Genomic DNA, 22,664 nt, shown 5'->3' with positions numbered 1-22,664 from the left:
GCGAAGAGGCTAGATTAGCGGGTATTAAGGAGTTGATTAACAGTATACTTTTTGTATGGGTGGATAAAACAGGTTGATCCGAAAGCTTTTTGTTCCCCAGGACGCCGGACGGTTGCTGATAACGACAGATATGAACCAGACCCAGAAAGTAATAAGAATAATCCGACAAAGAACACGAGACAACGAGCGTGGAGGACGACTGTCAACAAGCGTGGAGGAAACGAGAGGGAGGGAAAGTATTTTCCTTTTCCTTTTCTTTTTTTCTTTCTTCCCCTTTGGATGGAGATGGGAATGAGGGAAGAGAAGAAGAGGGAAGAGAAGGACGTTAGAGATGTAGAGAGGGAAAGCGAAACGGGCTGCTAGGAAGAAACCAGGGCAGGCAGGAAAAGGCCATTTGATCAGACGAGCTAGGCTCAGGTTCAGGTCCAACAACTCCACTGCAGTAGATACGTAGGTACGTTCAGTACTTGGTACGTCGGGACTGGGCGCATCCAGGCTGGGTAAAGTCTCTGGGCTCCTTCTTTCTGAGCGCCCCTTTCGCAGGGCGAAGACAGTCTCCAAGCAAAACCAAAAGGGGGGGCCGAGTCCCGGCCTCCTTCGAACTGCATCCATTTGCACAGGTTCGACCTTGCGATTGGGAAGCTGGGGGGGGGAGGGGAATTGGGCTGGTACAGCGAAGCGAGGACGATTGGGCTTAGGCCAGTGCTATATTTGCAGCAAGTGGAGCCGCTGTCAAGGGCTTTACATGGGATTTCCAGCCGCTAGTAAGCATGACAACGGGGGGGGTTCGTAAAAAAAAATACACACGGCAGAAGATCCATGGATACGTCGCGAAAGGGGCCGACCAATCGTCGCTGAGATATTCACCCGCCACCCGCCGCGCCAATCCGGAAGGACCGGGCTGAGCAAACGCTGCATGGAAGGAAAGAGCATCCTGCATCTTCAGTTGTCGATCATTTACGGAGTACGAGGAAAAGAGGGAAAATTAGACGTCAAGAGTCGACATTCTACGATCTCTACCGTATGTTTCCGGAAGATACAGTATACTGATAGTATACAGGAGAATAGTAATCTAAAGATGAGTTGGTTTATCGCATTTTCTCAGCTTATGGCTGAGAAAGGGCGGTGTACGGTAGCTGAAGTAGCTGAAGTAATACAGACATAGACTTACCTTTTGTCACTGCCAGATGAACAGTCGAACTGTACCTATTGATATTGATACGATACGAGTGTGGCTCTTCCACGGGCTTACGATGGGCAATAAGCGTAACGTCGCGATATCGGTATCCTATCGATATCGATTGCAGAATGACAGTTCCTTGGATTCTTGCGATAGACACCAAGTACGGAGTACGGAGGACTCCGTATCTCCCCAGGAGTCCACATGGGTAATAACAGGAGCAAATTTGCTGGATTTTGTCCAGGAACTGATATCCCAGTCATGCAAATTCCTTCCGCCAATTGACGCTGACGGAGCCATCTTTCTCCGGGAGGGGCAGTCAGGGACTTCCTCCTTTCCCCCTCTATATATTACCCTAGGTCGTTTCCTTACTGCACGACCAGCCCAGGGTCGCTGTCATTCATCTTGATGATCCCCCTTTTGCTTATCTTGTCTCCTCTTGACGCGCGTCATCTGGAGATCAACTCTTCAACAGTGCAGCATTGTGGTGGAGGCGGCTCACTAGGTGCATGCCTCCTTGCATAACAGCTGATGACCCTGATGATCTTCCATGATGATCTGATGATGGTGTACCTGACATGTTTAAAAGACAACCCTTCTTTCTGCTCAAAAGCACCCACCTGTTGCACCCGTGGCTTCCAATATTCCTCTATCTACAGATCTACGACCGGCCCTCGCATGTTTATCACAAAAAGATCGATCGGTGATTGAAAATCCTGATTTCAAATACTGAAGACTGTCCAACCTCGACCCCGCAAGGAGCAAGAAGAGCCGGACTGCTTGCGATCTCGTCGTGTGAGGTTTTTTTCTTGTGCGAGGGCGTCAGCAGATCTGCGTCTTGCCGGCTGAAAAGGAGAAGCGCTGTTGGCGATGTGAGCAGGGGTGAGGTGATGACTCGTGACGATGACTTTCTGCTCTTCCATCCCACGGAAAGACCGGAAAGGTATCTCGTCTTGGATGTCCGCACAGAGTACACAGGCGAGCAGAAGAATGATCTTGATTGATCGCGCGAGTCGTTGTATCCTGTTTCCTGGATTATTCATATTGTTCGTAGGATGGAGTGTATACAGAGTACGCCGCTGGCGGCACATCGGTGGTACAGGTATTACAGTAATGCGATGGTATCGGCGTTAGTGGTAAGATAACAGCGTAGGGCTGCCGCCCCGATCAGCATGAGTCAAAGCAGGAACTCCAGTGAGGAATCGATAGTGATACGGACGCCACAGCCCCACCCGCTTATCTCGCAGCCTTTGCAGCCTGTGTTTTCAGCGGTTTGCTGGCTAGTGCCGCCGGTGATTGGCCCGTGCAGGCACCACCTGGCAGGGCCAAGCCTGCTCAGGGATCTCTATCGCGCGCCCTGATTGGTTTCTGATCTGGGGGAGCCTCCTGCAGGTATCTGTGGTGTTTGTGGCCTTGCATCATAGGCAGGAGGTCAGGACTCAGCACAGCAGGAGGTACCTACCTACTTAGGCAGGGTCGGTACTCCGGACGGACTCCGTTCCTGCATACGGAGTCCGGAGTACGGTTCTTCGTAGGTACTGCCTCAGGCGAAACACTCCTGTCTCATATGCACGCCGTCGTATGGCTTCTGTGGAGTAATGTAGCATGCGAACGCCTCCATCTCGTAACTCCAGACCACATCATTCGTGGAACGGCAACGAACGCACAAAAACAGCCCCTTCTGGCGATGACACCGGATCGGATTGGGCCAGCCCCATTATCCCAGATAAAGGGCAGCAGCCCCGGTGAGACACACTTGGCCTGCTGCGGACTAGGCCCCGTGGCCAAGCCGCTAATGATCAGCGCCGCCACTGGCAAGGTGACATTTCTGATAACCTAGAACACTAGACCAGGCACCCAGGCCAAGGTAGGATTGTGGTCGCGATAAGCCCGTTGCACTGGGCAAGTTCTGCTGCAGAGTTGGATGTTTGCTGGGCACGTGGAAGTGCACATACTTGCTCAGCTTTGATTTTTTTTTCTCTCTTTTCTTTTCCTCTTCTCCTGACTTTGTTCCAGACTGTGTTCGACCGTATATTCTGTAGGCGCTGCAAGTGGAACAGGCACCCCGCCAAGCCACCTGGCCTGTGGACCTAACCGAACTGTCGGCCCATATGGATGGATCCTGCTGTGGGCCAAAAGAAAGCATCGAACTCGAAAGAAACCAAAAAGAAATGGTCAGAATCGCTTCGTCCAATCCAGTGGATCGGCAGCAGCATTTGATATTATTTTTTATTGAACCTGGGGTAGGGGCTACAGTTAGATTTATATTTATTTTATATTTATATTTTGTATTATTTCTTCAAATGAATTCTTTCTCTTCAGCAATCTGCTGTCAGCTAATTAACTACTAATTAACAGTTTTAACGGAGTACCCAGGTACGTAGGTCTTGAAGGTCTTCTGTACGGGAGCTTCCGAAACCCCAACCCTACTACCACCTACCAGGTACCTACTAACCTAGGTAGGAGGCACCTAAGGTACAGACTTCAGACTACAGAGTATGTTCAGCCCCTACCTACCAGGATAGGTATTTACTACCCGTACCTAAGTTAGGTAGTCTGCTTAAGGAGTCAAAATATGGAGTATTAGTCAGTCCATATGTCTCACTCTAATTTTATGCCGTCAATGCCAATACTGTTCGGTTGAATTCAGACTGGCTCAAGTTCTCAACAGCAAAGTACTCTGTAGTGAGTCAATACGGAGTACTAAAAGTCTCTAATTAAGTCGATTAGAGCAGTTCAATTCCTACAAGATAATGGCGGTGAGGTACGGAGTCCTCCGTACCCTGCCCTACCCTGCCCTGTACGTACCCTACTAATCAACTCCGAAATATCCGATGGACGGGCGACCACATAGATATGGCTGGTTATTTGTCATGTTTTACCAGGACATAAGAATAAGAATAATCCAACCAATCATTATTATTATTTATGTTTTGTTTGTTTACTTTTTTTTCCATTACCCTTTATGCACTGTAGATTCCTGACGGTACTGAGGCAGGCAGCCTAATAAATTTGATCGATTTAATTTTTTTTTCTGTTATGTGATGATATCATCGATTGCCTTAGGTAATTATTTTTATTTTTAGTACACAACAACATTCCGCCCTAAGCCACAGTGGGCCAGCACAACACAACTCACACAACACACCGTACTTTAATTATTAACTGTTATATTTTACGTCAATCAGTCAGTCAGTCAATCACAATGAAAACTCGAGTGGGTAAAAGTTAGGGTCGAGACTCTTTGTCGTTTGTTTTGTTATAGTACTACCTCTGTACTCCCTACATTATTTTTGTTTATATTTATTTATTAATAGTAATAAGAACATTTTAAGTGTTGATAAAAAAAAAGGAAAAAGAAGAAAAAGTTCAACCAGTTGTAAGGATAGTAATAGATAGTAAACATTCATATGCATTCAATGATAAATAAATGATGGAATTTGCACTCATTCGTTGTCTGGTCTATCCTTCATTCAGCCTCAAGGCAGGCAGTCAGTCAGTCAGTCAGCTTGATAAATTAATACTGCACACACTTTGAGCCGCAAGTGAGATAGACTCGAGAATTTATAGAATGGTTAAGTATTGATCCTCTTCAACACGAAAAATATAATCATATACTATACCCGTGAAAGCCAGTGATAAACTCTAGCATAGCACCCCAAGGTCATTCATTCATTCACTCGCAAATATTGCAGTGGCTGTGCCAGCATCCCACGCTTTCGCTTCTTGACAATACAGTACAGTAGTAGCTGGAGAGAGCCCTCTCGTTGCAACTTCCATCAAGGCCCTCATTAATCTCATCTTTTTTTTTTCCCTTTTGCATTCAGCTCGTCCTTAAATTTCAGGAGTCGCAGCGCGACGACAGTCGGTTCTTCTTCCAGGGAAATATTTTAAAGAGCCTGTTCTGGTCGTCCTGTCACGGTGCAAGACTAGTATAGTATACCAGAGTAGCATGTAGAAGAGATATATATATATACCCTAGGTCATTACCATCATCTTTCTTCATTATTAATTAGAACAGACAATAATAACAATAGCCCATTTCACTATGATATTGAATCTAAATAGGATCTCCTTGCAGTAGGTAATGCCGTTTCTCCTGGTTGGTAAGTATAGCTTTCAACCTGTTGGAAAGAGGAGGATGAGCCTTACTACGCCCTGATAGATAGGGAAGGGAGTTAGTTGTATTTTCTATATATAATTGTATCCACTTGAATTATAGCTGCGGATGTGGTGGATATACATGTTGATGTGGATGTGGATGATGATGATGATAAAGACGGCCAGAATACCTGCACTAGTAGCTGATGATTATTATATAGAGTTTTGATGGGAAGTCAGTCGATCGATCAACGCAATCTGGCAAACTATGTATTCTCCTCCAGCCTCTGTTCATAGTCGAATAAAATACTTTTTTTTCCCTCATCGAAGATATTCGGCGTCGAGCAGAGAGAAAAGAGCAAAGGCTAGCAGAGGAAATGGTCGCATCAATTAATTCCATTTGATTTGACCGAAACTCATCTTGAGACTGGCAAGGACACGATGCTTTCTGGGAGATCGGTTCGCGGTTTACCCGCATGGCTTAGCTAGGCAAAAAAGGGACAGCGGAATTCTCTTAATAATTCTTAGCAAGTCCAGTTGAAATTTTTCTGTCCTGGCCATTTATTCGCTGTAATTGAATCTGCTCGTAGTGAAAACGCCTATTAAGTTGATTTACTAGCTGCCTTTAAGTGGCATAGTATCAACCGATGGAAGGATGCTACTGGGATCTAATGTGGCAACAACATTCGAAACACCCAGCCTGTCCTGCAACAACTTGTTTTTAATGAATACCAGCTAAAGTTAGCAGATAGTATCCAGACAACTTGTCATCAATTGACCCGAAAGTTGAACAGAACCTTATTCGGGAACAGTAGCCCTGATAATAGTCCCCCGAGAGGTCTTGACAGCTCTGCCTATCTCCACCAGATAGTCGACTACTTCCACAAGGTGAATGATTCTGTTATATCCGAGGTCCATAATCCGATCAGCGATCTTTGCAACTGAGAACTGCTTGGTTGCATCTCCTAGGTAACCCTAATCGTGCTCCCCTTTAAGCTTCGGATAGCGATTGCTAGTGATATCATCCGCAAGGTAGAAATCATAGATAATAAATATGCCGTTGGGAAGGCCATTGATGCCAAATTAGATAATAGCACAGAACCCAGAAGGGTACCAAGGGCCTTCTCCAGCATCATTATTGTTTTGTAGATTCTCAGGTTTATTATACCAGATTCCTATGATCCTAAACTGATAGAAGACAAAGCCTCTAAATCCAAGATAATTAGACTCATTAGAAACTATGCTCTCTTCTGATAAATTAGTTTTATGATAATACTGAGGTTTCAGAGGTTAGACATTAGTATTAATACCATGAACATTAAGGAGGAGGAGCTCATTTTGGACTTTTGGCTCTAGCTGATCTAGTAACAGAGTCTCTGGATAAGGCATAATACGGTAGATATCACTGTTCATATCCAGGAGACGATTCTCGTGCTAATAGCAGTAACCAGCTTAGCTCAATCAAGATCATTGTTGTAGTTCATATGCTCGATCATTTCAAGGAGATCTTCCCGTGAGATCGGAGTGTTTAATTCGGCCAACATCCGGTTTGATCTTGCCCTTACCCAGCTGAGGTAGCCCTTGTATGTACGCTTCATCAGTCTTCCAATTTTCTTTGGTGATCTGATCTGGCGGAGTTGATCCGATGACCAAGCGATCTGTTTAGGTAAGATCTCGTTGTAGAACGCCTCATATTCTGCCGCGGTAGGCATATTGAGTGTGTTGAAGACGCAAAGTAGAGGGATATTTATTGAATAAAGAGGTTGAGTCACGAAGGTGTGTCGATGAAGCGATAAACCCAGTCGGACCGTCATAAGTTGGGTAGGGGTTCCAAGCGACGGACTTGGCCAGAAGAACTTCGAGGGAATGCATATCTTAAGAGAGGAGGGAAGGGAGGAAAGAAAGGAAGAAAGGCAAACATGAAGGAGCGAGCTTGGATCAGACATGATCACCTACCTAATTAGATCCTAATTAGCTACTCCTACCGTAGGTACAATCTTAAGCACGCATCAGAAAGTAAGAGTCCAACCTGCTGGTTTGATCTACAGGACATGCAAAGGCAGTCAGTTCACCACCTTCATTCTTCATACTCGAATCTTGACTATTTCAATTATTATTTCTTTCTTACTCCTCCGTTCTTCTTTTCCTTTATGTATTATTTGTATTGCTTTTCTCAGTATATATCCAATTTCATGCAGCAGGGAGAAATTAATAAATCATACACATACACGGTGGCACTCTCTACTCTACAGAGTGCAAGTGCCATGTCCGTGGGGGTGGGAACGGTTATTTTTCTTTTCTAGAAAGAAGCACGCAGACAAAGTCGTCTTGAAAATATGGCACTTTAGAGAAGTATTTCTCTACAGTACCTACCAAAGCCTAAATTATAGAATAAATAAATAAATAAATATAGATATTTTAATTAGATAGTTTCTTAGATATATTTTTTTTTTCTTTTTCTTTTCTTTTTTTCTTTTTTTAACTGGTAGAGTTGTACGGTTTATTTAAAAATCCACTCGACCTTAGGTACCTAGGTCGGTTAATAGTTAGGGTTTCCATCCATCCATCACCTTCAATTTCAGTCTCGGGTTATGTCTACCTACGCAGACGAGAAGAATGACTGAATGTTTTTTTTTTCTTTGACCAGAGTATTAGAACTCCTAGTAGGTATGACAGAGGGAAAAAAAAAGACGACGATTAATTAGAAAAGATCAAGAAGATGAGAAAAATAGGTAGGCCGCTTATATAAATAAGCCCCAAAACAAAAAAAGGGTAGCCCATCGGATCCGTTTCCTCTCCTTACCTTTGTCTTGGGCATTTATTTGCTTGGTTCACCGTGAGGGCGAGATCACTACAACCTAGGTAGGTAGGACTGCTGGGGGCTGACAATATGTACAGGTAGATCATAACTGCCCTAACTAGATATGGACAAAATATATACCTATCCATAGGTAGGTCCACGGAGCTATTATAGAATGTACCTAATTAGTATGATTACAATATCAATTAATTGGACGCTTGGAAATATTACAAGGTGATAGACAGACAGACGGACGGACGGACGGACACAGATGAATGACGGGAGGAAAGATTTCTATCTATCCAGTAATCTTGGTACTGTACGAATATCGCAAATCTGTCCGTACGGACGGACGGTACAAGTTGTTCTGTTCAATCAATGATCGGTGTCGACAACTCGTCCGTTCGTTCGTTTGCTCCATCAATCCAATCCAACCAAATTATTAATATAATCCAATTTTAATCTTGACAATCAAGCAAATAACGCCCCGCCCAACCGTCCAAACACCCAGCCAAACGGTCTCGAAAACCAAACAATCCAGCTGGCTACCACGACGATATACCCCGCCGCCCGGCCGACGATCATCACGACAAACCCCAAGACAACGAAGTAGACGCCCGCTTGGCCGACGTCCCGCATCAGGAGAGTCAGCTCGTCACTGCTCGGCTCGGGCCATGACCCGGTCCGTCGATACGTCAACCAGGCCTCGCAGAGGCGCTGCGACACCCGCAAGCAGTGGCTGGTCATCTCGAATAGCTTCGAGGAAACCACGACGAAGTAATGGAACATTCGCCTGCGTCGGAGGAGGCCATGCAGCTGAACGAAGGATAGAAGCATAATGTGAAACAGGAGGAAACAGGTCTGCACACTGAGGCCGCCATCACTGCTGCAACTTGTAACTGCACCATCACTTTCGCCTTTGCCTTCACCTTGGTGCTCATCGGCGGTGCTGTTCTCCGGATTTTGGCGCTCAAAGCAGGGATTAGGCGGAGGAGAAGCCTTCTCTTCTGCTCTCTTTTGAGCCTCAGTCTTTCTCTCCGTTGCTTGCTTCTCTTTCTTCTCATCCACCGCATTCTTCCCCCCCGCTGTTTTCACCTCCGCATTCTTCTCCGCATTCTTCTCCTCCGCTTTCTTCGCCGCCTTCTTCGCCTCCGCCTCTCGGTACGCTGCCTGAGCTTCAGCAAGTTTCTCTGCTGCTATCTTGCGTTCTTTGAGCCGATCCGCAGCCGTCTTGAGGAGTACTTCTTGATTGGCAGCTTTCTGAGCTTCTGCCTTCTTGTATGCCGCCCGAGCTTCGGCAAGTCGTTCCGCATGCTTTCGGGCTGCTGCTAGTCTCTCAGCAGCTTTTTTAGCTTCCGCTCTCTTTTCCGCCAGTTTAGCGATATCGGATTGGGTTGTTGGCCTCTTTATTTTGACCCTAATAGAGTGAGTCTTGTTGTTTCCAGGACTTGCAGAGTCGTTTTCCTTTTCACCCTTGCCTTCCTGTGGACTATGCTCGGCTTGATTAGACGGACCATCACTGACTTTAACCCCTCCCATCTGCTGATGGACTTGTAAGCCGTCCAATTCTGCAACGCTTGGCACTTTGCTTCTTCGTGTGCGAAAATTGTTCCTTGCTCTTTCTTCAACTGGGGAGACAATCTCTTGAGTCCCGGGGCCTGTAGCAGCAGGCACATCTCTAAAGATATCATGCGTATCTAGCTTCGGATGATCATCATTCTTTTGTGCAGGGACGACGCAAGTCTCAGTTACTATAGTGAATTGCTTGCCTGTCACAGTCCCCTTTTTGGCTTCTGTAGCTGTCGTAGCTGTCATATGGGGGTACCTAGGTGTAGTGGAACTGGTTGCGGGTCCCTGATGAATACTGTTTTCGTGCTTTATAGCAGGATATTCTGAGGCGGGAGCAGTCTTTGGAGGCCCCCTGAACGGTAGATTGGGATGCCCTGGAGAGACATGCGTTCCAGGCTTCGGCGGAGGAGGAGCACGCGGCATGCCTGCAGCTCTCTGAGGTTGGCGAAGTCGAGAAGGCTCCGTCATAGTCTTTGGGATGGACGGGGGTATCATAATGCGCGTGATGGTAGGCGTGACAATGAACACGTCGTCGTCATTCTTCCGGTTGACCTCTTCTACCACATTCTCCTTCCCTGTGGCTGTGGACTTGGGACTTCCGTTCGGGGTGCTCGCTAATGATGGCTGGATGTGTAACGTCCCCGCGCGCTGAGCAAGAGATGCTTGCACGTTGGATTTCTGAGGAGCGCTGGCAGTTCGCTGGTTCGAACTCAGAGGTGGCCTCGTACACCGAGATGGCGGTGATTCTTCTGTTACCACGGCCTTTTCGAACTCTGATAACCTTTTCGCCTTCTTTCCCACCGCTTTCTTCGACGTCGGGGTCGATGGAAGTGGTGAATATGGGCAATCGTCGTCCATGTTCGGAAACAGGAGGATCTCGTCCGGATTCTTCGCGCACGGCTGGTCTATCTCCATACATCCCAAGAAACACCCGTCTCGGATACTTTCATATAGGTTCTTTGACTTCTGATGGGAGTCCTCCTCAATCGGACTCACCCGATCCCGTCCTACTTCATCCGGGCTAAAATATCGTCCAACAACCGACGGAGGCGACACAGACGGTCTCTGATCTGCTCTCAGAGAGGAGTTCCAGCCTGAATTCTTCCCCTGTGTCTGCGTCTGTGTGCTAGCATCTTCAGGAGTGACAGCGCGCTGATTGAGTCCAGAACCAGTTTCCTGCTTCTTCCCTCTTTCGAGACTCGCTCGCCCGATAATCTCTTGATATTCTTGGATTTGTTCAGGCGTCATGGTCGGCGGATTAGGTTCCTTCGCGGACGGCATGTGGACCACAAACTTGTCCTCCCAATCGTCCGGCAGCACACCAGGTACCGGCATTGGCGAAGACGTATCTTTAGATCGGTGACTTCCTTGACCTTCCATGGACATATTCGGCGGCATTTGTGCAGACGGGGTTGGACTAACATCGACACTGACCCACTGATCGTCTTGCATCTTCCACTTTTGACGGTATGTCCGGTGCGGCACGATGTCCTCCTGAGAACTCTCTGTGCGATTGCTAGGGCTTATCACACCTGTTCTCGGGTTGGCACCTCTCATGGTGATCTTGTCATCGCTATTGACCGTGAACAGACGTGTTTCCTGATTGCCTAGTTTTTCTTGTGGTGTGGCAGTCCCTAGCAGCCATTTTCTGCGACGTTCTCCTTCGCCGAATTCGTGTCTCCCGTTCATCGCTTGTGCCGCTGCAGCAGCAATTTTCCGTTCGAGTCGTTGCCGAAGCTCTCGCAAGTCTCTCTCATGAGCCTTCTTGGCCGTCTTGATATGAATCTTTTCGCATACACTCGCAGTATCCATTCCGGGATGAGTGTTGGCCCCATCAGTGACTGTATCTGCTGCATTGCTATCAAAGGCCCGTGCAGAAATCGCCCCTGACATCAGATATTCGGAACATTTCTCCTTTTCCGCTGAGTGATAATATCCGTTCTGCGAGGACATGTGAAAAGGGCGATTGTCGTCCGCCACCGGTCCGTCTTCTGCTGATTGCTTGAATTGTTGACCTTGATCACACACTCTGCGGCCAAAGAGAAATCCCGCTCTGGCCCATGCTGAACGTAGGGATGATCTTTTCGGTCTCCCTTGGCCGTGCCTCCTGAAATTGTCAGTTCGTTGTTGTTGTTGTTGTTGACATGACGGGTTGACAGCAGACTGTGGGGTATTGGAAGAAGATGGATAGCGACGAAGGGAAAAGAAAGGGTCAGACATCTTAAGAAATCTCCCGTCAATGACATTCATGTCAACTAAGAATATGGATGTCTTGGTATGCAACGCGGACGCTGGTTGGGTTGCTGGGCTCAAGGAATGTGGTCCCGCGTAGAGTGACGTGTGGAATGCCAGCCTCGCAATTCCAATAACCCAGAATTTAGGAATTAAAATAGGGGTAAGAAACACGATAAACTTTGGTTCTAGCAAGAAATAAGATTACTGTTGCTCTGAAATGGAAGGGGCCCTCGAGGCATCGCGGTTGCCCCGATGGGGAGAACAAGAGTGATTCTGATACATCCCTGGCTCAAACAAAGAGAAAATACCGTATACGAATCGTTATGTCGCATCGGCCATGCTCCAGAATGGATAATCTTTGAAATAAGCATTTTAGACGGCATATGGTTCAGAAACGAGGAAACTGACAGTCTGTCATAGCCACTCAATAATAGCTGTATGGCCACCAAACCCTTCCCTCCAGAGGTCAAAATCAATCCCAAACTCCACATCTATACAGTGACAACGTCAACCTCGATGTTCAATGCACTGTGGCGGTGGTAAAGACGGTGGATAGTTGTAATAATATACAATGCGAGGGCCTCCAATGATATTTCGGCAAGCATAATTACAGTAGGTTTTCGGTTGCAAGGGTACGAAGATTTCTGGCTAAAATCGTCCACTGTCACGACGTTGGTTCTGCAGGTCACCGGACAACTGGCTCCATCTCTGTGCAACTGCCGCAGTCACGTCTCCTGGAACACTACTCCTTTTCAAAGGACTCGACTGTCGCTTGACAGGACTAGTAAGTCTGTCGCGGAAGTTTAAATCTCCCGTATTTTGATTCCGGGACTCAAAGTTAAGCGACGTCGACTTTCTTAACGGAGAATTGGCGTGCGAATAGACGCCAAGACTGCCGCCATCTCCTGAACCAGTCGTGGGCGGCTTGAACTGAGGTTGTCGCATGGATCCCGGAGCTTTGATAATGGGCGAGGCATCGCGCAGATGACTAGGGGTCTGAATCCCAGATTGCTGCGCTGGGGAGGGCGCAAACGATTGCCGCCGTATGGGGGACCAGATCGGCTTTGATCCGGAATCAGGGTCGACATGGCCGATGTAATTTGGATTTGGACTGGTCTTGAATCCACGGTTGATGACATGCGTAGGGGTGTAGAGTTCCACCTCGTTGTACTTCCTGTCAGAACCGGGGTGATGGGCGTGTTCTTCGGAGAATTGGACCCCTACATCCCGCATGAGCGGATGAGTGCGAGGTTGGACGAATTTAGTATCGTATTCGTGCATCACCTCCTTATGCACTATGAGAGAGTCCTTGGCCTGTCGCGAGAACGAAGAGGACAGAAATGACATCTGAACGGATAGTAGAGTCACCAGAACGATGGTGGTGACTACTGTCACACTGGGTCGAGGATCAGAGGGCGAGATCGGGAGGAAGAGCCAGTAGACAAGGATGTGGCCGGGGCTGAAAGAACAAAATAGTCGTAGTGACAGCGGGAAGGGATCCCACACAGCAATTTCCCAGACATCGCGTTTCGGATCTGGATGCCTCCGTGATTCCGCTGTTTCGCCTGATAGGACATTGGAGAAAAATCGTATCGGAGAAGAGGACATCGGAGGCGAGGAGACTTGCACACGTTGGGCGGAAGGCGTTGAGGGAGCCTTGTCGATGGAGGCTTCGAACAAGCGGTAACGGCGCTTCCGCCAGAAGGTATAGAAGGCATTCAATGCCGAGAGTAAAGTGAGAAAGTGGACGACAAATGAAGCCTATAATTTAACAAACAGATACTGTCAGTCAATCGTTTCTGCCGGGTGATTTAGACGATGTCGCAACATACAAACCAGTTTACCAAAGACACTCCTCCGCCGGTGTCGTCCCCAAAAACATCATCCTCCGCACGGCTGATTCTCCGTCCGCTGTTCGCTCTCGCAATCAGAAAGACGATATTGAGCCCGATGCCCAAGGGCACCGCCCAGTCCTTCTCGAGCTGGTCCCAGTCGCTCGAGTCGATTTCTTCGGACACCCATAGCAGAAAATCCAAGGGATTCAGGTAGGACTTGATGCGCTCCAGGAGCGGTTGGCGGCGCACGAGTCGGGGCATGGCGGAAAACGCGTCACCAAGCCTGACCTGAGAATCAATTATCTCCTTCCTTACCAGCGGCCATGGGGGAGACGAAGCTTGTCAGGCCCACTGAAAAGCGGGAAAGTTGTTGAAGTTCGTTGGAGGTGTGGAAGTAAACAAGGACTGCTTATATAAGCAAATTGTCCGATGACGCTTAGCTTCCTTAATGGGTCCGCCTCCAAGCGTCACTCCGCTCGTTGTCTTCAGAGACAGGCACTCGTTGCGGAGGACAGCTGAGGGAGGAGGTTTGCGCTTTGAGAATTGATTTCTTTTCCTCAGCTTCGTCTTTGTCCTCCTCACAATGGCCGCTCCGGCCACCTTTAAAGTAGGTTCCCCGAACAGTGTAGTGTACATCTACAGTCTACATCGCCCCGCAGCATCGCAATAACTGACGAACCTACTCGATAGGACCGGCAATTCCTCGCCGTGATCGGTGATGAGGAGTAAGGGACCCTCCATCTATGGGCTAATATTCTGTGTGACATTTTTATTCTGACTTGCCTCGTCTTTATAGTTCTGTGACCGGTCTCTTGCTTGCGGGGATTGGCGTGAGTGTGCCCCCGCCTATGGCTATTGCACCACTTCAATTCCTTCAATTCCTTCAGCTGCTCCGCCGTGCCAACGACTCTATGTCATCAAATTCAATCGCTAATGTTCTGTCTAGCACGTAACGGACCCCCCAGACTCGCAACGCAACTTCCTCGTCGTTGACTCCAAGACGGAGACCTCGACCATCGAGAAGGCTTTTCACAACTTCACGCGAGAGAGAAAGGATATCGGTGTGTTATTGATCAATCAGCATGTACGAGCCTTCTTTCCTTTCGATTCAGTCTCGCGCTCTCTTTCTCGTTATATTTGTTGTTGTGCATATGCGAGGCGAGGATTCTGGCTGATATCAAATCTCTGGCAGATCGCCGAACGCATTCGGCCTACGGTGGATTCATTTACTGAAGCTTTTCCGGCTGTGCTGGAAATCCCGAGCAAAGACCACCCATATGACCCAGAGAAGGATAGCGTCCTACGACGGGTACGGAGGCTGTTTGGGGAGTGAGACTAAGCAGGTCAACAATGTGTGTCGTGTGTGTTCTACAGGTTTCATGCATTCATCACGGGTTTGGGGACCTTTTTTATCTTCCGTTTTTTTAGAGAATATGGGCTTTCTTATTATACTTTTCTAGGCTGTCGGATATTTGAAATATTCCGACTTGGACAAACACAGTTAGCAGGTGATATACCCAAAGAATAGGTACTAGGGGCAAGAAGAAATCAAATAGGTTTGTCTCCTGATTTACCGATGGCAGCCCTTCTCGTCCAGCTGCTTTTACATTTCTAGCCGTCGCTAGGTATAGAGTGAAATATCCTGGTAGGTTACAGTTGGCTTCTGGTTTTCTCCCACCTCTAGATACTCCATCACTTTATTTGTTCTTCGGCTCCAAATCAGTCATCCAGTCTCGATTGAGCGCGTCCACGATGGCGCCCGGGCATCTGCATATGCAGGCATCATTCCTGGAGCGCCTATTCCTACGCCACCAACAGCGAGGACCCCGGTGTCGGTCAATCAGGAAGCATCCTCCCGGGGTATCCGCGTATTTACGCGGACAAAGGAAAAGTTGTCTCCATGTATGAGTTAGAGCATGATATCGCGCAGGAAAGCCAGACCTGGCCCGGGATTTGTCCGCTGCGAATAGGATCTGATCTGGTATTTAGGAAATGATCCAGGATGGATGCTCCTCTCCTCTTCTCTCCCTGTTGAACCTTCAGCACCCAGATCTTGAGAGCTCGTGCTCGTTGTTTTGTCTCATCCGGCTCGCTCCCGGCTCCATGAAGAAGAACCCCTCCCTCCTCCTGGCCGGGTCTGGTGTCCTGCGGACGTGACTAATGGAGCGTCGCAGCTGTCTGTCTACTTTTTGAAGTGGAGTCCAGGCCGGCGGAGAGAATGGTATATATACTACTGTAATACTCCGCGTGTTGCGGGGAGCTTGCCATCGACGACCAGCCTTTTCCACTCCACCCGGAAAAACCTACCTAGGGTCCCGTCAGAACAACCCCAGGAGGCATGGTGTGGCTGGAAATCTTCTCGTGTCTCCAGCTTTACAGTACGTATGCTGATTTTGTGGGAAGGCAGTCATGAAATTCATAATCCTTATTCCCAATATATTGGATCAAACAGACGGACTACAGAGCGCCGGCAGGGATGAAGCTTGTCTGTCTCATGAAAATACATAATATATCATATATGGTGTGAAAATTGGGTTCTTCTCCTCGCACCAGCCTCGAAGTTGCAGCCTCTCTGACCTTCCTTTCCAACGGGATATTATATATGCGGATTCTGTCAGGGGTCAAATCTACAGAACCCTTTTTTCTCTCTTTTGTTTCTTTCTTTTTCTTTTCCTTTTCTAGGTCTCACGTTAATGGAGGATGGCAACACTGCAAGGAAGAAAAAAGTATATCTTCCTTCCTGCATTTACAGTTGTGCTCTTCCAGGATATACCTATCTATTTGATATTCATTTCGTTCCCTGCTGCAATCGAGGATGATGGCTGGGCTGTGCACAATTGCTGCGTTATCTCCGCAACAATTGGAAGACGGGAAGGGAAGGGAAGAGGTGGGCAGCCAGGAGGTTTACCTACCTAGGTAATTTAGGAGAGAAAATCGATGGATTTCACATGATCATGTCTGTCGAACTCTTCCATTTCTCTCCAATAATTACCTAATATTGCCCATTCAAACTTCAGTTTTCTTTTTTTTTTTTTCAGGATGGACGGATCTTCGACGCTATTAGAAAGGGTTGGCGTGAGGCTTACCTACCTACCTACCTACCTAGGTAAATTTGACAGAGGACTATTGGCTTAGGTGCCTCCAAAACGGAGTATATACTGACGCTGGCCAATTTCGATATGTACAGAACCTAGTACATGTACATCGAGAGACTGCTTTTTTATTATTATGACAGGGCGTCTTCTTCTTCTTTTCGTATATCTCATCTGTAGCGTTCCTAGAATTCTGCGGTGTTTTGTCTATCCTATCTATCCTATCTATCCCTAAAAAACGCCTATATGCTAGCACACGTATATGGTATTAATATTCATTCATTCATTCATTTCATCATTCAGTCATTGGATTGGATTTGGATTTTTACTGGGAGAAAAGAAGAATTAATTGGATTATTAATCAAGAGGTACATAGTCATTCACTCATTCAGTTTATATTATTCCATTTACTGAAATCTGTCTAAGAACGATTTTTCTTTCTTTTTTTTTTTCAAAAAAAAAATCCGGCAATAAAGTCATTTTCTCCTCTGTCGCCATGACGCTATATTACCTCCTTACCTAGGTACTTACTTCCCGTTTTTATATAATAACACCTACTCCGTACCTATCTACCTACCTACGGAACTACCTACCTACCTACGGAACTACCTACCTAACCTAACCTACACAGGCACTGTGCCTAATCCAATCCATTGACGGCTAGCTATCAGAGAAGGACGTCAAGCGCAGGCATCGTATAATTCTCGTGCACATTCTGTATATGGGGTATGTACATTACATACAACTTCAGCAAAATCAACCCCCCCCCCCCCCCAAAAAAAATCAATCCATGACAATTAATAGACTATTGATAGAATCCTCGGCGTTCCAGATTAATTAACGGAAGGTTGGAAAGAAGCGAAATCCATCAATCAACAAGATGTCTAACGACGACGACAGGGGGAACTGCTGCAGCAGCAGAAGCAGAAGCACGAGACAGACGGAAAAATTGGGCCAGTTCTAAAAGCATGCAGATTTACGTAAAAAAAAAAAACTCGCATTCCGGCATACGGCGTCAGTCAATTGGATTGCTTGCGTGAAATCTGACATCATAGAAGGAAAAAACGTAACCCCATATCCAATCCCAAACTCGTACGTACGAACGACTCGGCTAAGAATGGTGCAAAAACGTGGAGACAGGCATGTTGATGGATGGATGGATGGACGAGAAGATGCGTGCGTGTACCTCATACAGCGATTAAGATCATGGTAGGAGGCATGGTTGACAGTAGTAGTAGTAGTAGTAGTACGGCGGAGGATTCGTAAGGAATATATATCATCACCACAGACGAGTGCGCCCGTTAAAATTTCCTCATCCAGAGAAAATGACAGCAAGTCGCTAACTAATGGAAGATGATGTCGTTGGCCTCGAGGCAAGTGATTTTCCTCTTGTCTTCGGTGTAGACATCCGCCAGAACGGAGTATTTGCCCTGTTACATATATCAGCTGCATGCACTCATAAGGTTTGTGACAAGGAACCTACCGGTGGAATTTCCTTGGGCAGGTCAACCTGCTTCGTAAACGTCATCTCACCCTTCTCCAACGGACATTGCAGGTCGACATTGTTCTCCAGCTGCTCGCAGAGGTCCGCCTCTTGGTTGATCAAGCGGATCAGGCCATACTTGACTTGCAAGAGGACCTTGGCGCCCCTCTCAACTTGCTCGTGGAAGATGCCCTTGGCTTTGATGGTCAGGGTTTGGCCACTGGAAACAGAGTTGTCAGTCGACATTCTAGAATGAATCCAGATGACGGATGGGGTGATACGTACGGCTGAGGAGGATTGGGAGAGAGATCCACCGACAGGATCTCGAGGATGTTATTCGACGGGTCGGAGCAGTAGGTCAGAGGATTTTCACCCTCCACGGGGAAGTTCTTATCGACAGCCTTGATCGGAGACTGTTCGCTGGCAAAGAACGGCAGAGACCGAGCAGAGATGGGGAGAGGAGCGAGGAGGACGAGAAGAGCGGTGACTGGGGCAATGAGCTTCATGGTTGCGAAGCTCTTGGGTTGATGTGCTAGATAGGTTCTCTGTCTGTCGATGAAACCCTTGTCCTTGTGTCCTCCCAACGATGGGTCGATAAAAATCCCCCGTTGTAAGAATGGTGATGTGAAGAGTTATCGAATGAGGAGAGCAAGGCGGCTGGGCGTCAAGGCGACGATGACGACGGTGGACCCAATGGGACGACGAGGCGGGATGCACGTGACGTGTCGCATGCCCCAACAAGAATGGCGTCAGGCGGTCTTCCCCTTTCAATTGACGGATTTGGCTGGGTGCAGTTTGTTGAGTCGATGCTGAATCTACCGTCTCATACAATCATGTCGGATAATAGCATATCTATTGAAGATCTCCTCTGAATGATCGATTTGGCAGTTGTTGATAACATCGTTGCAGGTGGGACCTCCCCCACTCAACAAGACTGTGGTACTTCGGATCTCGAGCGGGGAATTTCTCCTGGAGCCACATGACCATTTCACCATCTATCGCTTGATAGAAAATCCACGGAGAATGAAGTGGATATATATAGTATGACTTACTTTATCGCTGAGACTATTGCAGGTAAACAGTACAATAATATCGGGGGGACATCACGATATGAGTGGGGTGTATTTCCGCAAGTCGTCGAAATTAGTTACACGGGATTGCCTGGTCATTTCCATCGCATTGCTCTAGAGCAGAGCACATCCTAAGCCCTAGCAAGGCAGGCAGGTAGGTATTCAACTGTAGCAGCTCCGAGATGCATCTATGACAGAAAAAAGATTCTTACTATAAGAAAACTGACATGGGCACGGCTGGAGGCTTGCTATGATCTCTCCCTGATTCTGTGTTATGCCCAATTTACCACCGGAAAGCACATTCTGGAGGTATTATTAATAGTATGAACTAGTTCTTCAGTTGTGATGCGGAGGTGGTTTCAACGACAGCTGAGGAGGCCGAGAGGGGTGCAAGAGGGGAAATCAAAAAGAGAAGGAATCAAAAAGAGAAGGGGAGAGAGGAGAAAGTGAAAAAAAAATTCTTACTCATTTCGCAGGGTGGAGACTGATATGAGTTAAAACCGCGCTTGACCCTCACTCGTTCTCCCGTTTTGATGGTCATTAGCGTCCTCCGTATTCGGGATCCATTTGATCGTATATCTAGGATGCTTATTGCTTATTGAGTGCCGCGTAAGCCGAGGCTACAAACCCGAAAATCAGGATACAGTGCTCCATGGATGGATATAGATCCGGGCCGCCACAGTCAGCCAGCCCCCTGGGAACGAATGACAACATATGGGCTGACCCGGGAATCATTTTCTTGCGTATCAGGCAACGAAACCCTATATCATACCTGTTAAGCAGAATGGGCGCTAGAGATCGCCACATCATTCAGCTCATGTTGTCTTTAGTTCTAGTTCACCCGACGGTGTCGGAAGAAGGGATCCAGGGTCTGTCAGAAATGCTCACTATGAATCATAGTTCGAAGAAGATGAGGATATCTTTCTTTCCCCCCTCTTTTTGACGGGGAGAGAAAAAAAAATGAGGGCCGTCTAAAGAAGCCTCTTGCAGGCTGAATAAGCCCGTTCTAGCGAATAATTATAGCCGCTGGGACGGTCTCCCCTGTCATCCCATTTTAGCTCTTAACATAGACTGCAGAAATTAGGTCGCCACTATCGTAAATCAGTAAAAGTAATACTTCAGACAGGGGATTGTAGTCATGCCTACTTGTCGGCCAATCATCATACCAGCGCTGGAAGCATTAGGAGGTATAGTACATACACTGGAAGTCGAGGCGCCGGCCACGTTGTTCGTTCCTCGGCTTGAACCCATCAGTGACAACAAACACAGTATCATGCAGTGAGAACCAGCGGAGCAAAGATGATTCTCGAATCTGAAACCGGTCCGAAGGAAGAGACAACACGGATGGCGGGAAGGCTGAATGAGGAGATAGGCCAGTAAAGCAGACAACAAGTTCGTGGAAACCTCGGCTGGGAGGAGATGGATACTATTTGCTCAAACGAGAATATACTCCTGTGCACGGTGGCCTGTCACGACAAGAAATTTGCCTTCACTCCAGACAAGGATCCGGGCTTACATCCTGGCTGCCGGGAAACGCCTTAGGAAGGCCACATGTACACCGAGAGATGCCTTTTAACCTTGTAATACCTGCCATTGGAGGGAAGCAACACCCGAAAAATTCGGGTGGAAAACAGGCCATGGGAGGCCGCGGTTTCACCCGGACATGATGAAAGAGAAGGTTTTCAAGAGAGGGGCAGAGATCTGATAAACCAAGCAAGTCTTTTCAGACAAATCCGTCATTGAGATACCGTATATATCGTATCTCCCAGAATGACGGCATAGTCTCCAATATTGCGAGCAGCAGAGCCTGAAACATGAAACAGCCTTGTGGGATCAGCTGACCTCTAGAAGAAAGTTGTCAAGGCCCTGAGTCATCCATAGTCACCCTTATTGCGCCACTTGGAGTATATTATTATTATCTCGTTGAATTCCCCATCTGGTTCTGGCGCCTGCCGTAGTTAGTTAATCGTCAAGCAGTGTCTGCTTTTCGTGCTGCTCGGATAATAATAATCTCCAGCGTGGGCCCGACAGTGGATTGGGCCCACCAGGCCGTTCATGAGAGAGAATCAAATGAATCAATCACCGCACGCGAGAAAGGGCTGCTCCGGGGCCTAAACACAGCTAAAGCCGCCCCGTTGCTGACACTAGAATAGAGGCATAAGAAAAAAAAAAGTCCGTCTGCGCGAGCGGCCCGAGGAACTGTCACTCACCACGGAGACTGACAACACTGAACCATGGTGCTGGGTTACGGCGAACGGAGGGCCGTGTTTGTGGTCCTGGTCCCTCCCAGCGTTCCAAAGATTTGCCCTTACTCGGATGCTGCTCTGGAGAAGGCGACCCGACAGTCTGGACGCCACGATGGAACTCCCCCCCTTCCCGCTGATTGCGTGCATGAGCTTGACGGTCAACCTTACATGCATCTAAACATGCTGGGATTATTGTCAACGAGGCGGGCGCTATGCGATGGTGCACCATTCCAGCGGGAATGCCCTCAACGACACCCCGAAGGAGGAGACGCATTGACACAGTAATATAGGCCCCATACAGAAAGTGGTCTGCCCCGTTTGAATCTGCCTTGGCGTGGAGTTGGATTCGCAGACCCTTCTCTGCTCAGTACTCACACCCTGAATCATGGAGATTTCAGCATTCTCGAGGAGGGACAAGGGCACGACTCGCGACGGCCACATCCAGGGTTCCATCTCTGCGCGACGAGAAAAAACGGGCCCATTTTAGTCGGAGCTGAACCTCCGATCGAGTTACGTTTTCCTCCACACAAGGATATCATCTTTCCAAAAACCTGGGTTTCCTCAGTAAACCCACCCACCCGAGAGAATCCACAATCTAAGACAATCCCATGGTTTGAGTTTCGACAGTCTCGTCCTGCCCGCCTCTAAATGTCCGACTAATGTAGACTTATCCGATTCATTCAAAACGCTCCATGGCGAGCCATCGTCACGAATTGAAGAGGCGGTGAGTTTGGCGTCTCCAAGAAAAATGAGATAGCTCGTACATGGAGGCGCTGCAAATGGACGAGGGCCAACCTAGCCCTCCCAACGCCCACACCCCCCCCCCCCAGCGCCTGGTCCTACGATAGCACCAGCACGCTATGCTCCACTTAACTCCCCGGCGATAGCGCCGCTGCCACCAGAAACCCCATCACCGGTTTGGATTTCACGCTGCGAACTTGATAGAAGGAGAAAGAAGCAGCGCTGATGGATTTGGTGCCCTGTCAAGCGGAGGACACGTTTAAGAAATGAGACTCTTCTGTATTGCCTAGTCTATATTCCGTACTGAGCGCC

The 22,664-nt window shown here is 47.8% G+C and overlaps 6 protein-coding genes across 6 annotated transcripts; 1 reads left to right on the top strand and 5 right to left on the bottom strand.

Annotated features, from left to right (window-relative positions):
- Positions 1–36: 36 nt before the first annotated feature.
- VTN77DRAFT_7410 (uncharacterized protein) lies at positions 37–612 on the bottom strand (the record flags this gene model as incomplete). Its single annotated transcript, XM_069423797.1, has 1 exon — positions 37–612. One exon carries the CDS (start codon positions 610–612, stop codon positions 37–39), a length of 576 nt encoding a protein of 191 aa, XP_069281216.1.
- Positions 613–8,552: 7,940 nt separating this feature from the next.
- On the bottom strand, positions 8,553–11,900 carry VTN77DRAFT_7409 (uncharacterized protein; the record flags this gene model as incomplete). Its single annotated transcript, XM_069423795.1, has 1 exon — positions 8,553–11,900. The coding sequence occupies one exon, from the start codon at positions 11,898–11,900 to the stop codon at positions 8,553–8,555; it is 3,348 nt and encodes a 1,115-aa protein (XP_069281215.1).
- Positions 11,901–12,533: 633 nt separating this feature from the next.
- Positions 12,534–13,981, bottom strand: VTN77DRAFT_7408 (uncharacterized protein; the record flags this gene model as incomplete). Its single annotated transcript, XM_069423794.1, has 2 exons — positions 12,534–13,646; positions 13,718–13,981. 2 exons carry the CDS (start codon positions 13,979–13,981, stop codon positions 12,534–12,536), a joined length of 1,377 nt encoding a protein of 458 aa, XP_069281214.1.
- A 322-nt stretch (positions 13,982–14,303) lies between these two features.
- On the top strand, positions 14,304–15,053 carry VTN77DRAFT_7407 (uncharacterized protein; the record flags this gene model as incomplete). The annotated part of the gene is made up of 5 exons (XM_069423793.1): positions 14,304–14,327; positions 14,411–14,445; positions 14,517–14,550; positions 14,667–14,804; positions 14,913–15,053. 5 exons carry the CDS (start codon positions 14,304–14,306, stop codon positions 15,051–15,053), a joined length of 372 nt encoding a protein of 123 aa, XP_069281213.1.
- A 3,102-nt stretch (positions 15,054–18,155) lies between these two features.
- VTN77DRAFT_7406 (uncharacterized protein) lies at positions 18,156–18,801 on the bottom strand (the record flags this gene model as incomplete). The annotated part of the gene is made up of 3 exons (XM_069423792.1): positions 18,156–18,242; positions 18,296–18,515; positions 18,581–18,801. 3 exons carry the CDS (start codon positions 18,799–18,801, stop codon positions 18,156–18,158), a joined length of 528 nt encoding a protein of 175 aa, XP_069281212.1.
- Positions 18,802–21,486: 2,685 nt separating this feature from the next.
- Positions 21,487–21,885, bottom strand: VTN77DRAFT_7405 (uncharacterized protein; the record flags this gene model as incomplete). Its single annotated transcript, XM_069423791.1, has 2 exons — positions 21,487–21,509; positions 21,576–21,885. 2 exons carry the CDS (start codon positions 21,883–21,885, stop codon positions 21,487–21,489), a joined length of 333 nt encoding a protein of 110 aa, XP_069281211.1.
- Between the last annotated feature and the right edge of the window lie 779 nt (positions 21,886–22,664).

This window comes from Rasamsonia byssochlamydoides, assembly GCF_041956645.1.
Source record: "Rasamsonia byssochlamydoides strain NRRL 3658 unplaced genomic scaffold VTN77scaffold_6, whole genome shotgun sequence".
Classification (NCBI taxonomy): Eukaryota; Fungi; Ascomycota; class Eurotiomycetes; order Eurotiales; family Trichocomaceae; genus Rasamsonia; species Rasamsonia byssochlamydoides.
This window is presented reverse-complemented; position numbering and strand designations above follow the sequence as displayed.